This window comes from Solanum stenotomum, chromosome 3 (assembly GCF_019186545.1).
Source record: "Solanum stenotomum isolate F172 chromosome 3, ASM1918654v1, whole genome shotgun sequence".
NCBI lineage: Eukaryota > Viridiplantae > Streptophyta > Magnoliopsida > Solanales > Solanaceae > Solanum > Solanum stenotomum.
The window spans coordinates 61,127,215-61,145,774 of record NC_064284.1 but is presented as its reverse complement, the minus strand read 5'-3'; the positions used below and the strand labels follow the sequence as shown (position 1 = coordinate 61,145,774).

At 34.1% G+C, this 18,560-nt stretch overlaps 2 protein-coding genes across 2 annotated transcripts in view; both read right to left on the bottom strand.

Annotated features, from left to right (window-relative positions):
• Nucleotides 1–1,120: 1,120 nt before the first annotated feature.
• Nucleotides 1,121–7,785, bottom strand: LOC125859400 (uncharacterized). The gene is made up of 5 exons (XM_049539145.1): nucleotides 7,324–7,785; nucleotides 5,965–6,001; nucleotides 4,234–4,470; nucleotides 4,092–4,139; nucleotides 1,121–1,519 (listed from the first exon to the last, which is right to left on the bottom strand). Exons 1-5 carry the CDS (start codon nucleotides 7,626–7,628, stop codon nucleotides 1,121–1,123), a joined length of 1,026 nt encoding a protein of 341 aa, XP_049395102.1. The 5' UTR covers nucleotides 7,629–7,785.
• A 3,306-nt stretch (nucleotides 7,786–11,091) lies between these two features.
• LOC125860450 (GPI-anchored protein LLG1-like) overlaps nucleotides 11,092–18,560 on the bottom strand; it is a 140,806-nt gene continuing 133,337 nt past the window's right edge. Inside the window, exons 2-3 of the mRNA XM_049540409.1 lie at nucleotides 11,976–12,067; nucleotides 11,092–11,435 (exon numbers count right to left, since the gene is read on the bottom strand). Of these exons, the coding sequence (XP_049396366.1) occupies nucleotides 11,092–11,435; nucleotides 11,976–12,060 (429 nt within the window). The 5' untranslated portion in view covers nucleotides 12,061–12,067. The remainder of the gene's footprint in view (nucleotides 11,436–11,975; nucleotides 12,068–18,560) is intronic.

Genomic DNA, 18,560 nt, shown 5'->3' with positions numbered 1-18,560 from the left:
TTAACTACAATGAGTATTTGAAGTTAACTTGAAATAAATAAATATTTAATATAGTTACACTGCAACAAAAATAATTTTTAGCGGCAATAAATATGCGCATTAACAAAGAGTATTAAATTTTTTATCAGCATTACTTAATTGTCATTAGAATCAATGTCGTTATAAGCTTTAGAGACATTTAGAAAAAAGGTTGATTGCCACTAAAAAACATATTTAACGACAATTAAGCTATTATCATTAAAAATCATTTTAATGTAGTGTTACTAATTTTACCAAGCACTACTTTGAAATGCAATATTTATTATCAAAGGTAAATAACGATCGTCTCCGCTAGTTTTTTGGTCATAATCGACTAAAATACTAAATAAAAGATTATGCTACTATTTTTTATGATATCCGAGAGTTTTTTGGGCTGGGAATCAAGGAGAAAATGTCTTGGTAGAGTTTCAGTTATGAATATATTGTCGACCATACTTATAAACGGGAGGCTACATAAGCACGTTAGAAAAAAACCCTTACTTTTTTCGAGTTAAGAGTTTACACAGAAACAACTTCAATAGGGGTAAGATTTACGTATATCGATCCAATTTTCCCCAGACTCCACTTGTATAATTACAATAGGTATATTGTTGTTTGATTGTTATACATCTGCAATAACGTTTGACATTTAAATCTTATTGGATTGTTATGCATAAAAATTGTTCAAAAAATCTCAATAGATATTCATCTTTCATTAATTAAACATTAAAAATAGCTAATACATTATTAATGAATCCATAACTAGTAAGGGAAATAATATTTTGTCTCTCTTGCCAATGTACTTTTATTAGAACTCATGATCACAGCCAAAAATGATAAGCTTTCTATATCAAAAAATGACAGTTGAATATTGAGATTATATACAGGGTAAAATGGATGCAGAAATCACAACTTCACCTCTGAATGATACAGATAATGCAATTATTTACACCTATAATCACCCGTTAGGGCGTCACGTTCCAAGAACAACGCCTCAATCCCAGCAAGTTGGAGTCAGCTATAAAAATTCACATTGTCCATTTCGCTCAATTTAAGCTCGTCTCAATCCAATGTTTTATAAATTAACAGGATTGCCCCTATATTACCACACCAATCCCTTCCGTCTCCTAAACCTGTCAACACAACCTGTGCTCATCCGAGACTTCTCAGGTTTGTTCGACTTCTTTGCCTTATCAAGTCGACTATCCAAACTGTTTCTTGAAATTTCTGGAAGGTCAGAATGCAGATTGAGTGTGTTTGAGGAGACACTTTCAGCTGGCTTCTTAGTGTCAGAGACTAAAGATGGTTTATGAGAACCATTTGTAGCAGTCTTTGATTTGCCAAGACCAAGAACAAACTTTTTTAGATGCTTGATGTAAACCGGGTAAAGTTCAAGGTTGCAATGACCGCCTCCATTTATCCATAATGGTTCATACTTCTCCTTGCACAGTTCATAGAGTTGTTTCCCGTGGGAGCAATCAACAACTTCATCTGCTGTTCCCTACACATGGAAATGTTAACAATTACTTGTACATTCAAAATTGTCACATTCAGATGATTCTTGGCTGTTATCAGGCCACTGATTAAAATTGCCACCTGAAATTCAGTTTCTATCTTTGATAAGAAAGAACATAACATCAAGATTACGAGTGTGTTTTAACATTCTGCAGAAGTGTTTCATTAGCTCAGTGGTTTGCTAGAAAACAAAATTGTTCCAGTTGCTGCAGAAAGAAAAGTCAGTTCATTCAATGTATATATATAATTCAAGAATCCATTGGATGGTCTAAGGGAAAAATTAAAGTTACCCCCTGAACTTGTTCAAAAAGTCATTACACACTTCAACTTAACGAGAGTTCTATTCCCCTATGCTTGATCAAAGTGGAAGTAATACCCTTAGAGATGACGTGGCAGAGAAAATGCTCACCTTTGAAATGGACGTGAAACAAAAGAAAATGTTAAAAGCGCGCTAAACTGTACCGTTGCCATTTTCTAATTGGATATTATCCAACTAATTACACTTAAGTTGAAAAAGCTTTAGCTCTTATTCTTTTACCATTTTGTACTGTACTTGTTTCTCCTTTCATATCAGTAGTAGTAGCATTACTCTTATAGTTTCTTACCTTACACTTCTTTTTACTACCTGTTCTTTCTTGTGCTTCGGTTACTGCATTATTTAGTTGTTACTATTCTTGTTTTTTGAATGCTATGTAATGTTTTCCATATTATTTGTTATGTCCTCTTTAATTCTGTATTTCTGATCTTAAACTACTTTGATATGCGTTACTTGAGCTGAGGAACCTTCAAAAACAATATCTCTACATCCACAAGGTAGGGGGTAAGGTCTCCGTACAGTCTACTCTACCCTCCCCAGACCCCACAATGTGGGATTACACTAGGTTTTTTGTTGTTGTTATTCTTTTTCCATTCTCTTGCTCCTTTTTTCTCTCTCTCGTTGTTGCTTTTCTTCATTCCCACTAGAACCTCCACCATCCTCCATCACCATTGCTTCCGTGACCTCCACCAACACCAGAGAAGACCTCTTTCCCAGTTTTCCATCTCCACCGGCACCATGGCCATCCCCGTTCCTAAACACAAAACCTATATACACCCACACTTCAAAAAAAATTCTCTCAAATCTCCACCTTATCCTCTCATATAATATGCCAGAGACCACCAATCCCACCTACACCTCCTCAAAACCAGCCAACTTCACCTCTTTGGTCTAAAGTTCCAGAATACATCACATGTCATTCACAAAAAAAAATTAAAAAAAAGGCAGAGACAACCATAATAATCAACACTCAGAAACCGCCTTCATTTCTCAGCCTCATCATATTTACAGTACAATAAGATTATATGTGGTCGAAATATATGTGATAGAAAAAATTACGGTGAAGTTCTCCTTTCAGTTCTATTTTTAACTTCTGGATAGGGGTCTCTAGGAAAATGATGGCTGAACGGAGAAGATTCTTAGATGGAGAAGGGTGGAGATAATAAAAGGATACCCAAGATTTTTTCCCGGCCAAAGCTCGCTGGTGGTTCTTCGCTTGAACCCAAATTTGAAATTTAGCATTGGGTTTGAGAAAGGAAAATGGAAAACCTTATCTCTGAAAGATCATTTCTTTTGGAATGGAGCATGAAGTGATAGGATGGGGGAAAGGATGAAGATGGAACAGGAAGATTTTTTGAAAGAATGAGAATTTTAAAACTTTCCGGATGTGGAACACTTACTCCACCTGTCCATCACACAACGTGTAACTGGTTTTGGGTGTGACAGGGAGGTGGTAGTAGTTCCACTGTGACTAAGAATGGAGGGGTAAGGGGACACCCATAAAGTTGGAGTATGTAAATGGATTTTCTGGACAAGTTCAGGGCATAACTTGCGTATTTTCGCAATGTTTGGTCACTCTGCATTACAGAGACATCATCAGAGCTAACTGAATTCTGAAAAAATTCTCTTCCTCTAGGAACTTCTTAACCAAATTCAGATCAAACTATTTTTCATAATATTTTTATATTTTTTTTATGACAAGGGAAACCCACAGCCGCTACCCTTTTGGTGTGCATAGGGTAAAACCCCCGCTCCTATGCAATAACTCGCAAACCACATAGGAGAGGTAACCCACACTAGGCAAGCCCGGTGCAACGAGCTCGACCCAGAAGGCAAAACCCTTGCTTTCGCTGGCAAGGGGTTTCGAACTTGAGACCTCCAACGTTGAAGTTCCAAGCCCAAACCACTGAGCCACCCCGAAGGGTATAATATTTATACTTGGAAGAAAAGAAAATAAGCATGACTTACCTAGAAAGTTAATCAAAACTTCTGGTGGCATGGAAAATATTCAGTTGAAAAAAAGGAAACCCATGATCCATCAAATAGCAAGTCTCTAGAGAAGAAACTACAAGCATGGTCAAACAAGTAAAATGGTAGTCCCCGTACCTTCTCCCCACATCCTCCAAGGACTTCATACCGACTAAAGGTTGTAAGAGATTAACTGAGGGCTCCGAGAGAAGGGGAGGAAGGAAAGTAAATTAGGGAATGGAAGGATTAAAAAGTTGAAAAGAAGACAACTCACATGGATGACTAGAACAGGACAATTCACCAAGCTAATCTTTTCGACATTCTGAAATAAATTGGAGGAAAAACATCAGTTTGTATAAATGAAAATAGGGAGAGAAAAAGTAATCAAATTATAACCTGTTAAGAGTGTAAATTACCTTATAAATGTCAAACCAATGTGTGTGTTTGAGAGGGTACAACACTCTTAGACCAGACAATATTGGACCGTGTAAAACAACAGCTCTTAAATTGGGTGTGTGTGATGCAAGATCAATGGTTGGACCACTTCCAACAGATTGACCATACAGTATTAGCTGTTCATCTTTGACCTCGTACTGCTCCTTTAGGCATTTATATACTGCATCAATGTCCGCGTACGTATTACACTCAGATGGCTGGTTCAGAGAAGGATAGTTTTTCATATTATGAGTAACAGCTGACAGCAATAAGGAGAATAAACCCATAAGACAACCTAAATACTGTCACAAAACATTCTCAGGAATGAAAGTTTCTCCACTGATACTTCATTAGATATCGAATTTCGTATTTTTTATAAGGTCCTTGGATATCTATTCAAGACTCCAAAAAAACAAGTCATTTACGTTATTAAGACAGAAAAAGACGAAGAGAAATAAAAGAAAGAGCCCAAACAACATCGTAATCACACTTCTAAATGCACAAAGCAAATAGCTAGAGCTAGTGTAGAAGGGAAGCAACAAAATGAAAAATAAAAAGACAATTTATGGGTAGATACATGAAAATGTTTTCTGGACACCCAACAACAACAACAACATACCCAATGTTATCCCACAAATTGGATCTGGGGAGGGTAGGATGTATGCAAGCCTTACCTCTACCTTTGTGAGGGTAAGGAGGTGTTGTTTCCCATAGACCCCCGGCTCAAAAGAGAAAATATCGAAGTACAGATGCAAGAAAATAATTTTCTGGACATCCATGAAGATTTATTGACGTTAGCTCTTCCAGCAGTACTGGAAATGCTAATCATAAGGCTATCACCTTAAGATGGTACTCCGTATTAACATACACCTAATAATATACTTACTGAACAATAGCATATCAACTAAAGAGTCTTTAGCTACCTTTCTCAAGAAAAACATATCAACTAAATTGTCATACGTTGTAAGAAATCAAGAGGTGATTACCCATTTTTGCAACATAAAACATACTGTAGAGGCTCAACAACTCACACAAGAGACACAAAAACCAAAGACGAAGGATCTCCTTGGCATATTTTATTCATGAACTTCACTTCAGTATTTCAAAATGAATTATTCAAGCTTATGCTAGTTACATACAGGCAATTACACACAACTTCTTAAAATCAGTTACTGTTCTTGCTTAAAGGGAGGTTAATGGCTTAAGAAATCCTCAGGATATTGGTTACTTAGAGCTAGGACATGTCTTCCTTATGAGAAGGGAAAATCAACCATTTTCATAAAACACAAAGTAGCACTAAAAATGCCAAGTTGCATTTGGCAGGGTCCTAGAGAATTCACTGGACCTAGAACAGAAGCTTGCTAAGTTATAAAAGGTGCTTTCAGCTTATGGTTACCATGCCAACAGAGAATCTAAGCTCATGGTCAACGACATCTTATGTGGTTGCTCAAAACAAGTAGATGATAGAACGCTTGTGTAGAAAACATTGCTAATTTATACTTCTCACCAATGCATTTTGTCTAATAAGATGGGAAATTCCCCTAGACTTGGATTTATAAGGCGGCTGAATGTTGTCCAGAAGGTTGCACCCCTCCCCTCCACTTCCCCCAATCGAAATTAAAAAGGATAAAGCCACCATAGACATCATCATTTAAACAGACTTTCTGCTGTTATCAACCACGTAATACCATTTATGGTTATAGATATCTAACCTTTCCAGTCGACTGTCCATATCCAGAGTAATCATACCTAAAGAAGCACACATGAACAAGTCAGTGAAGTATAAGAAACCAAGGAAAATAGAAATCCTACTGTCTAGTTTGACAAATTTATATACCAAAACTGAGAAGAAAGAAGAAAAGGATTTAGGCATAAAATCATGTGAAAATAAATATTTTGCATATTCATTAGACCTGTGGGACACTTCAATAAAAGTATGCTATAGAAAAAATATAATGCAGCACAGTCTTAAGCTACGACAAAAGAAAAGCATTATCTTTATTCGTGTTCTCCCTCTACCAAACAAAAGAATTCTACTAAAGCAATTTTTAAATAAACTCCACCAACAGTAGTGTTATGAACTTCATAATCCAGCTCCTTGTAATAAAATATTCTCAGTTATCAATCTAAGTCCTTGATGAGTTATATATGATATCCATTCCTTACAGTATGACTCTTGAAGGAAGATCCAAATTCATAGCAAAAGGGGGGAAACTCGGATAGAAGAGCTTACAAAGGAAACATATATATGGATTTCCTTGCCAAGATACTTATCCTTTATATATACAGGTAGGATATTGTATGTGCATCAAATAAAGAAAAAAATTTAGCACTATCAGTTGCTGCTATATAATTCTCCTTTGCGTTCTTTCAAAGGCTCTTCTGTGGCATCCCCTCCATGTAGTCGACGTAAGTGTCTGTGGAGTCCCCCAGAAAAAATCTTGAATATGCGTTGCATGAAGAGGCAGAAACATGGTTCATGCATGTACATGTTTTTCGATCATAAGAAGACTCTGAGGTAAACTCCTGCTGTTCCATTTTAAGTAAGGTAGCTCACTTGTAAAGGTCAATACTAAAATCTTTCAAATCACTATAACAGTTTTTGGTCATATCTTTAAAATCTAAAAGTAAGGATAAGAAAATTACATTTTACTAATGTGCCTTATTTATGCTCCATTAACTATTTAGGCTTAAATAGATAAGTCTTCATTATATGAATTCTATGGAAAGATTTCGTTATTCTTTGCTATGTCTGCTTTGCTTTTGTATGTTATTTTCTAAAATTGTTTTGTTATGAGTTACTTGAGCCGATTGTCTTTTAGAAAGAGTCTCTCTACCTCGTGAGGTAAGTGTAAGGTCCGTACATGTACATCCTACAATCACCAAACCACTTGATGGGATTAAACTGGATAAGTTGTTATTGTTTTCAAAACAATATATTTCCCCTAAAAATGCCATAGCACACACTCAGGAGCAAGGGTTTAAATCAGATGACAAAAAGAGAAACAAAGATGAAAGCAAAATTGGATAATTTTGTTATAAGCAATTCTACAGAGTAATGAGAATTTTACCCCATGAGATTGACCCGAAGACGGAGGCTTAACTCAACAAACAGTTCGAACATTTGCCCCAAATCAGCAGCATTTCCATGAGAGTAAAGCATAGAGGCGGATGCCTTTGGGTGCTTCACGTATACGGCGACGATTTCGTTTCCCCGGTGAGTCCGCAGCTTCAAAACGTCGACGTTTTCCCTCCGAGGTATCTCAGGTATGCATAATTTACCGCCACATGACTTGTCAGAAACAACCGTGTACGACGGAGGATTCGGAGGGAAAAACGCGAATTTAGCGGCGATGGATGACGTCACACCGCCCATATTAATAACATATGATTCATAAATGGAAGTATCCTTTTTCCTTCTGATGACGGTAACGTTATGGGTGGTGGCGGTGAGAGATGATGTGGTGGTGAACGGCGGCGCGTGAATGGGAAAGAGGAGCCGCGTTTAGAGAAAAAAAATGTTGATCCTTGGAATTTCATATTTCTGTTAATACTCTCTTTGGATGGTTGTTACTCTCTTTCCAAAATAGTGTATGAAGTATTTTTCTCAGTTTCGTTTTAGTTGATCAGTTTCTTTTATACACATATTAAAAATTATAAATAAAAAAATAATTTTATTAATTCACTCATTTAACAAAATTTCTTGAAATTTTACAAACAAATATGAACATTTTCAAAAATAATTAATTGCAACGGTAATATGGAAAAAAATTAATTAATATTTTCTTAATTTAGTAAGGTTAATCAACTAATATGAGACAACTAGTTTTATTAAGATGATCAACTAACATGGGACAAAGGAAGTAGTTTATAATACTTTTTGTATAATTTTGGAATATCTGAAATTTAATTTTAAAAAATTAACTAAATTGGTCAAATTGACTCTCAAAAAATAAAACGTGATTTGAAACAAAGGAAGTATTATATTATATTGTGTTGTGTATCATACTATATTTTTTTTAATGAATATAACACTATACATACTGGGACACGACTTTCGATCTTGACTTAGACACGACCTCGACCCAGATCGGGATCGTGAGTCAATTCCCAGGTCAAAGTAGGGCCAAGGGTGTTGGGTTTGGGATTTTGAGTTGGCATTGGGTTTGGGGGCGAATCTAGGGTCAGGAGTCGAATTTTGGATTGAGGTCAAGAGTCAGGTCTTGAGTTGGGTCCTGAGTTAAGATTGGGTTCTAGGTTGGGTTCATGAGTTAAGTTCAAGAGTCAGGTTTGGGGTTGAGAGTTGAGTCCCTGGTCGTGATTGAAAAATGGGTCTTAGGTTAAGTGGGGAGTGGAGTCTTAGGTGTCATAGTATTTTCATAATGATGCATAAATGCTCATTGGACAATATTTTCTACTTATTAACCAAACACCAAAAATGAAGTAACAAAACCACTTATTTTGCTTGAAATTATTTTTTTGAAAAATAAGTGATTTTCTTACTTAGTTTTTTGTGTTTGGTTAGTAAGAATTATTTTTGTTATTATTCTAAGAGCATTTATGTATAATATGGACAAATACTATTATAGTGAACGTAGATTCCCACACTTTAACACAAACCTGGACCCTTGTTCCCGACCACAAACCCCATATAAACCTAACATTAACTAGAGACACAACTTTGACCCCACCCTTGATTTTGGGACTAGACCTCTAAACTTAACCCCAACCTAAAACTTGATCCTCAATCTAACCTTAGCCTAACACTAACTTAGGACCCAACAACCAACCAATCACAAGCCTCGACATGATGTTGACTTGTGTCCTAACCCCATTCTTGATCCCAAATGAACATCGAAGACCTGACATTAAGTTACAACCAGACCTTGACCTCGAATAGGTGTCAAAATAGGTCTAATTTTAAGTGGGGGTTGGGGTTGAGAATAAGAGTCGGTGTCGGATCTCTAGTCGAGATTGTAAGCTTGTCTCAAATTAGGGTTGGGTCCTAGGTCTGGCTCTAGGTCGGGTCAAGTTCCTAAGACAGGGTTATGGTCATCAAGTCCCAGTTCAGAGTTGGGTTTGAGGTTAAGGTTGGATCTTAGGCTAAGGTTTTGGTTGGAGTAAGGTCTAGATAGAGGTCGCGGCCAAATTTGGGGTTAGGATCGAGTCTTGGGTCGGGGTTAAGAGTTGGTTCCTAGTTAGAAGTTAGATCCTAAGTCGGGTCGAGATTTAGAGTCAGGTCTCCGATAATTGAGTTTCGAGAGTCGAGTTTAGGATCGAGGCTGAGAGTCTAGTCCTGATAAGGAGTTCAATCTCATGTCAGGATTGCGGTCGGGGTTCTAGTCCCTAGTAAGGGTTAGGAGTCAGGTCACGGGTTGATCAGAGTCTAGTCTCGAGTTGGGATCAGAGTTGGAATTGGGTTCTAGGTTGGGCTTGGGGTCGACTTTCGAGTCCCGAGTTGGGGTTACGAGTCTTGTTTCAAGTCGCGGTGAAAAGTTGGGAGTCTAGTCCTAAGTTATGGTTGTGGTTGAGGTTAGGGTCGGGAGTTAGGCCTCAGGTTACGTGGTGAGGTTGCAAGAGAGTTTTAAATTTGTTTTCTTACTTTATGTAGGAAAATTATTTTCCTTAAATTGGAAGAATATTAGGTTATTTGAAAAGTATTTTTCCAAATTTTTAAGTCATCCAAACCAGAGAAAATTGGAAATTCTTTCCATCCAAACATTCCCTAAAATTTAAGGTTCAAATGCTCATGGATCACGACTAATCATCATGGATGTCTGCTGTCTTAAAAATATAGTTGCTTCTTAGAGTTTCCAAATAATTTTGGGGCCAAAAGAGTCCTTAGTTTATATGTTTTAAGATTTTTTGGAGGACACATTTATATTACAAACTTCATGAACCCTATTAATAAATATTATTTGATGAAAACTCTTATTTCTATAATAAAAATAGTTCTTCTTTTCTTGGAAAAAAAAAACAATTTACATTGAGAGACATTGATCAAAAGGTGAAATCACCGACTCAAGTACAGAATAACAATGTTTTTGAATGTTGCTTGTTGTTTGACTTAGAGAGTGTTTGGATTGACTTAAAAATTGGTCAAACATACTTTTAAGTCAGTTTTTGACTTCTGAACTGTTTCACAAATATAAAAATAACTTAAAATAAGTCAAAAAATGACTTAAATAAGTTAGGAAATGTTTGACAATGTTAAAAATAACTTAAGATAAGTTTAAAATGATTTAAAATAATTAGTTAAAAATCAAAAGTAGGTCTCCCCTAGTTTTTTATTTTTTAACTTAAAAGTAATTTAAGCTTGACTTTTTGTTTTTGATTTAAAAACTATTTTTTAAAGTCAATCCAAACGGGCTCTTAGTCAAATCCCAAAGACGAAATTATTATTTATATGCTCCAACTATTTTCAAGAAACATCTCGACATAACTATAATCCAAACAAAATTTAATTTTGGATCGCTAATATCATGATCATCAATATTCTAATAATTTGATGATATTTCAATTCCAATAGTTGAATGATATTATTATCTTTATTCTAACAATCGCAACACTCACCATTTAAAACAAACTATTATAATTATTGTGATATTTTTCGGTATCGGTTATTTTCTCGACACAATCACATGAAACATCCCAAAAATACAAGCTCTCATCATCATCAATACTAATTAAATTCATATCACAAAATGCAATACTAAAATTTTTCAACCATACACCATGTTTAATAAAAATGAATGACAAAGGCTATTACAAACCAATATCATAAAAAAATTTTTTAATCAATCCAAGCATTTTTCTCATGCCTAGCTAATTAAAAAAACTTAATGTCTACCCTTGTTACCCTTTGGCTTATCACAAGGCAATCCCTCTTTATCTCCTTTGCAAATTTGTGCAAAAAGATTATTTGGATAACCTCCTTGTTTATTCAAGACGTAAAATAAGTCAGTTGAGCACCCGTTATCGACATTATTAATAAGTTCTGCGTACTTGCAAGCTATCTGCGTGAATCCGTTACAACACACAAGTGGGTTGTAATAAGGTCCTTTGCATGTTCCGATGAGAGGTGACAAGTCTTCCTTTTCGAATTCAACGGGGCAATCGTTCTTCACATAGAACTTTTCAAGAAGGCCACGACCTCCTAGCATGTGAGCATTTAGTGCATCATCTGCATACGAAGAAGTCAAAGAGGTTACATAAAATAGAATGTTGAATTATGCCATAAATATTGTAATTTTATGTTTAAGGGAGGTTTAGATGAATCTCATCGATCAGTCTTACCTTATGTGAACCTAGTAACTTCTATTGATCAAATAATGTATTTGTAATAAGAAATTCATAAAATATTTATAGACAATTAATTGTGAATCTAGTTATTATTTTATGTTAATATATAAACTTTAAAATCTGAACCGATTTCTGATGAAGTCTAGTGGGAAATAACACAAAATAAGGAATATTAAACGAAATAAAAATGGAGGATCACCGATGGTTGTGGACTATATATAATGAAGTAGTAAGTACCCTCTCTATCCTTAATCAAAGTCTTGAATCTGAACCTATGAAATGGAGTCCCTCTAGTTGGGATCGAAGCGTGTTACCCTAGAGTGAGAATCCCAAAGGCTTAAATCTAAATTAGTCCGACTCCATAATGGATATGACATCGAGAACAAGAGCATAAATAAAATAAAATGAGAGGAATAATTACATGCGATGTGGTTTGGGGAAGAGGAAGCCAAGCCAATTGCAAGGAAGAAGAAAAATAAGAAGAAGCATGATCTTTCAAATGCCATTGTTGCTCTTCTTCTTCTTATTTTCTTCTTATTTTGATACACTTTTTTTTCTTTTGAAAATTTTCACAATTTTTCTTATTTATTTATAATGCAGAGAAAGACAGAAAGACTTGGAGAAAGAAAGGCTAAAAATGAACTAGTTTTTTTGTCCATTGATTTGTTCCTTCTTATAGGCCCTTAATTTCTCTTAGTTCCAACTAATCCAAACACTATTTTCCAAAAATTATATAAATTTCTTAAAAGTTATTCTCTATAACCTAAATCAAACATAAAATCTATTATGGTAATTCATTCTCATCTTTTTTACCATATATGCTAATATTTTCCCAAACGACCCTTAATGCAATCTATGGATAGAAGGGCAAGTTACATATTTGTAGTTATATTCACATATTAAATATAGATAAAAATATATTATTTTTATTGGGTCTTAATTTGATGGACAACTATTTATGTTGATTTATGTGTCTTCATTTCATTGTTCAAAATTATCTTTCGTTCTATATTTATTCAGATATATGTGGATTAAATTAGGTATAATTTATGTATATAAGTGTGATTTATATGTATATGGAATACACTAGATACATGTATCTAGTACCTTTGATACATGTATCTAGTACTTTTGATACATGTAATATCTGACTTGAAAATTGAAGGAGTGGTTTATCTGACTTAAAATCTAGTACGAAATTATTGAAAGAGAAGTATCGAAAACACCCCTAAACTTGGCGCGAATTATTATTTCAACTCCGAACTATTGACAGTCTTAAAAACACCATTTACCTAACTAACTTAACTTGAATGTACCCCCGATCTTCCAACATGAGTGAAATACACCTCTAAATTCTCACCAAATTTTGGGTATTTTCAACACTTCTCTTGACTTTTTATTAAGAGTCGCATGCTCCTATAAGAGTTTGAGACCACTTACTATCTCATGTGGTAGATCGGGAGTGTATCAAGGGTGTACGTGTATCTAAGTTTAGTTAGTCAAGTAGATGATGTTTTTAAGTCTGTAAATAGTTTTCTTTTTGAGGGAGGGGTGGGGGTGACTAACAATTTGCACCAAGTTCAAAGGTTTTTTAATACTTCTCTCAATTATTAATAAGTGAGACACTATTAATTATTTCAAACTATAGTGAATTCATATTTATGATAGAAATATTCGCGTAATATGTAATTATTTTAAACATAAAAACAATAATTTAAATTTCAAATTATCGCAATTCAACCTTCAAACCTGTGTCTAAAGTTTACCAATCCCCCGATCCAATTCTTTCTTCCGTTTCCACACATTCCAACAACGATCGCGCAACTCTCACTATTGCTCTTAGGTTCCCCAGAGATCTCTTTATCAACGTGAAAGAACAAGCAGAAGAAGTTTGTAATTACCATAGTGGTTAAGTATGCAATATTTTTTTTCAAATTATGACTATGTTTTAGATAGTGACATTCGAAGTGATTGTCAAATATTATTTCAACAATTTTTGGGAACCATTTACCAAACGAATAACTAAAGTTAAGAATTATGTTACAAGAAAAGTATCGTTTATCCTGTTCATCATAATTAAAGTTTGAATTTGATTAGTTTAATAACTTTTAATCATTCATAACTTGTGAAAGTTGTATGAAATATTTTTATATGGTATACTAGGTGATGAGATTTTAAAAAATCATTATGTTAACCTTAAATGTTCTTTAAAACATTACATATATTTTTGTGAATGATACAAATATGAGCAAGATGGCTCAAACACCATCCTTGTTTATTGTACAAAAATTTTATAAAAGAATAGTCTCCATTTTGTTAAATGGTCATAGAAGAAAAAAATTTGTGGCTTCAATAACCACCTATGGATCACTACAAAAAGTAGGAAATGACAATGAATTTTAGCAAAAATTCATCTTTGGAAGCTAAATAGTGACATATTAATTATGTAATTATATTTTTGTCATGAAGATGAAAAATAAACAATAGGTATTTTGTATAGTAACATCCTGGCTGTGAATATTAATGAAAACGGTTGATATTGTTGATATATTCACATGGAAGAACATTTTATGTTGGTGGGATAAGCAAAGTGATCCTGTGTAGACTTAGTTAATCAAGTATAGATAATGACATCTAGCATGGTTAATTCTATTAATGGCATCCAAATTGTCATCTATAAACTTTTAGAAAGAAAAAAAAGACAAATGTCTAGACGATAGAATCGCATCAACACATAATATTATATACACATTCAAAATTCTTGAAACGAAATGCTAACAATTATTAAGAAAATATATTCACATCTAATAATACATTTATATTAAATTATTTGTATTTAATATGCTTCAATTAATCTAAATATAACACATATAGTACTCTATATGAATGTACGTATTCTAATTTCTCTTTGTCATACAATGTGTACGGTATGTATTTATGCATATTTGCATTGTATGTATACATGTTTGGTTTGAATAATTATCACTATATACTCAATGTATTGCATGTTACTTAGATGATATTGGGGTGTCAAAAATGTACCCAAATATAGGTAATCAATTCAATCCGCTCAAAATTGTATGAGTTGGGCTCAAGATAATTTGAATTAGATCAATGTCAACTCATTCAAGTCTTAACCTATTTTAAAAGAATCTTCAATTGAACCCAATATAATCTTCAATTTCAACATGTTTTAAGACTCTTAATTTGCATTGGTGTAATGTATGTTCCCATATTGAAGGTATGAATTACAATCTATTCAATATCTTTTAGGATTATCTATCCATTTATAACTTATTTTGTTTATTTTCTTGAGTTGAAATTCAAATTGTGGTTATAAAAGGTAAATAACAATATGTTAAAATTATGAGGAACTTTCACATATAGCCACTCAAAAATAGCCTAATTACTCTCCATAGCTATAGTTTGATAATTACAATTCGTAACTACATGTTATAGGGAGGAGAGAGGCGAGCGAGACTGGGAGAGGGAGGAGAGAGGCGAGCGAGAGAGGTGATATGTATATGTATATCGGTTAGACAATTGTATATTATACATATGTATTTGTATATATGGAAAGCGAGATTGGGATAGGGAGGAGAGAGGCGAGCAAGATTGGGAGAGGGAGGAGAGAGGTGAACATGATTGGGAGAGTGAGGAGAGAGGCGAGCAAGAGAGGGCAGAGAGTGGGAGAGAGGTGAATTATATATGTATATCAGTTAGATAATTGTATATTGTACATATGCATTTGTATATATGGCAAGCGAGATTGGGAGAGGGAGGAGAGAGGGTAGAGAGTGGGAGAGAATTGAATTGTATATGTATATCGGTTAGATAATTGTATATTATACATATGTATTTGTATATTCTGGCGAATTATACATATACAAACTCGAAGTCAGCCCACATAATTAATGTATAATGTTAGTCGCGAGTGGTAATTGTAGCAAACTATAGTTATGATGAGTAATTAAGTAGTATAAGTTTGCTTAACCGCGTAATTTTCCCTAAAATTATTTAAATTAAGCCGATCAAATTGAGTAGGTCATGACCCAATCCAATTTTTATCCCATTTGAGTCCAATCCATTTGAACCAAAGTAATTTGGATGGGTCTTGACCCAACCCAATTTCCATTTCAATTCATTTTAATATCTTAAATTTCAACCCAACCTGTCTATTTAACCGATAATTAATAAAATCTCTGCACACAATAATTGATGAGGATAGGCGTTACATAGGTTTGCATTGATAAGAAAACCTGTAGTTATGAAAGGTTCCAAATGGACCAGCTACTATGTCTGCATGCTTGATAAAGAAATATGATATTTCTCTCTTTTATGAAAAATTATCATGTTGAATATATTTGCATAAAGATACTCCATATTATATGAATAAGGGTGTGTCAGGTCAATATGTATAAGTAATATAAAATAAAGGAAATACAATTTTTGTAATTTTTTAAAGGTTCCGCTATAAATAATAATAAGTGGCTGAATCTCGCTAAGCTAGGTAATTTTTCCATTCTTGAATATGATTTCTTTCATCTCTAAGAAGGCCCAAAATTGTTGAACTGTGAAGTGCTGATGAATAATCAATCTGTTAAGCTAACTAACACGGATATTTAACTATGATTAAGTGGACTCGCTTTTTTCAGGAGTTCAACTTTTATATATTGATAATGCAAGGAATTATTATATTATTAGGTCGTCAGAACTTAATAATATGAGATTTGTTCATAGTACATACGTAAGAATAATTTGACTAGAAAGTCATTCAAACTTTGATAAAAAATGAAATTAATATTTAAAGAAATATTGCATATTAAATTACTATAATGTGATTATTGTATCCAATGTATTATATAAAAGTTTACTAAATGAGAAAAAAAGATTATCATAAAGAGAAGAGTTTATTCACCTATCTAACTCATTGTCCTCCTTAAATAGGAGTAATAGGCTACTTAAAGAAATGAGAACCCCACTTTCCCGCTCATAATATGTCATTACCTTACGAAGTATGAAAATTACTTATAATAATTTATATATTTGAAATATATAACAATAAAAATGTGTATATAATCTGTCGGGTGTGGTTTGATTTTTCTTTGATTTGTTTTAAATAAAATGAAATCAAATATTATCTATTTTTTAAAAGTTTAAAATCAAACCAAACTCAAATAAATATCTATTTATTTAATTGATTTGGATCGATTTTGTAATGATCCGGTTGGTCATTTTTCATAATCCTTATAAAATTACCATTTTGCCCTCCCGATATTGACTTCGAGTATTTTATGATTGAGTTTTGAAAGTTGGTTTTTGGATTTTGAGTTTTAAGTTGAGAATTTTGTAAGTTTTGAGTTTGAGAGGCCAAGTTGCTAAGAAAGTGATTTTCGTTGTCTTTTGGAGTTTCGAGTGTCGGAATGAAATTACGTCAATTTCATTAGTCCCAAAAGGTGAAATATGATATGTGGAAGTTGTCGGTTTCAAATTCAGTGTCTTTTTTGAGGATTTGAGGTCCTAAGTTGTGAATTTATGGAATTTTAGCCTTTGGATTGACTTTGATCAATATTCGGGGTTCGAATGTTCAAATCCAAATTTTGAGAGTTGCATTGGATTCGGGGATGATTTTAGGCCTAGGTGAAGTCTTGGTTGATTTTGAGAGGTCCCGAGCTTGATTTTTAGCATTTTTAGGCATTGAGTTAGTCTCTTATGATTTTCACGGATGTCAGGTCAAGAAGACCTCAGATTCGTATTTTGACGGTTCCATTGAGTCTGGAACGTCGAGTATAATTAATTTGCATATGTGGTTTGTATTTGCGGGGTTCCGAACTAATCCCCTAGGTCCTGTCGATGTTTTGAGTGTTGGTTATTTTTTTGGTTCCTAAATTCTATACCCTTTGCTTTTGCGATAGGCCTTCCGCTTAAGCGAAGGTGTGATCGCTTAAGCGAACACCAGACTTTTTGAAGGGTTCACTCTTGCTTCAGCGATAGTTGCTTAAGCAGAGCCTAGTTCACGATAGCGAGGCCCCCAGTTTTTGCAGGGTTTGCTTAAGAGAACCTATGGTCGCTTAAGCGACATCAGAGAGGGTTTCTGGTATGAAAATTTTGGGGTTTAAGCCCCATTTTTCATTTTTGAGCTTGGAAAATCCTTGGTGGCGATTTTCAAAAGGATTTCTTGTGTTAAATCATTTGAGTAAGCTTTCATGACGCTAAACCTTCATTTTTCCTTTGATTATTTATGGGTTTTAACATCAAAATATGAGATTTTGATTGGTAAATGGTGAGTTTTTTCAAGAACTCAAGTTCTTAGCTAAAATGGAGATTGTGAACTATGTTTTAGTCCCTTTTCGAAGTGATTTTTCCCAATGAGTTCATAAAGTCATGAGTAATGTTTTCAAGTATTAAATTTTGGAGTCAAACCTTATTTTTAAAATTGGATTTTTAGTTGATTGACCCATTTTTCTAAGCAAATGATGTGGATATTATTGTTCCCGGAATGTGATGGTGAATACTTGATTGTATGTAGATTGTGTGACTTTGGAAGTGATTATGAGGGGGAAGACTCAACTCTTGGAGTGACTATTGATTGATTTAAGGCAAGTCATCTCCTAAACTTTATATTCTAGTAGTATTTGTGTATTCCCTTCGTAGCTTGTGTGTTGGGAGTAATGGGAATGAGGTGAAGGGTTAATTGTCCACCTGATAAATCTTAATGAATAAAAAAGAGTTGGAATTGAAAAGGCTATGTGATAAACATGATGATGTGAATTGCCTTATTGTAACCTTTATTGATTGATTGATGAAATGCTTGATAGCATGAAAGTGGACTTGAATTGGTGTCACTTCCATGTGGTGTGATATTGCTTTTGTGCATTGATTGTTGAACACCGTGATGAGACATGTGATAGATTTGATGTCGAGGTCTTTGCCGGCGAGTGTTATTATGCCAAGGTCTTTGCCGGCGAGTGTTATGATATCGAGGTCTTTACCAACAATTGTTATG

What these genes read in the sequence shown, in the direction of transcription:
- LOC125859400 (XM_049539145.1), bottom strand. Translation starts at nt 7,628, where the DNA reads ATGGGCGGTGTGACGTCATCCATCGCCGCTAAATTCGCGTTTTTCCCT. An exon ending in ATGGACAGTCGACTGGAAAG is followed by an intron (nt 4,471 to 5,964) that starts GTTAGATATCTA and finishes TCTCTGAACCAG; the next exon opens with CCATCTGAGTGTAATACGTA. An exon ending in ATTGGTTTGACATTTATAAG is followed by an intron (nt 4,140 to 4,233) that starts GTAATTTACACT and finishes AATTTATTTCAG; the next exon opens with AATGTCGAAAAGATTAGCTT.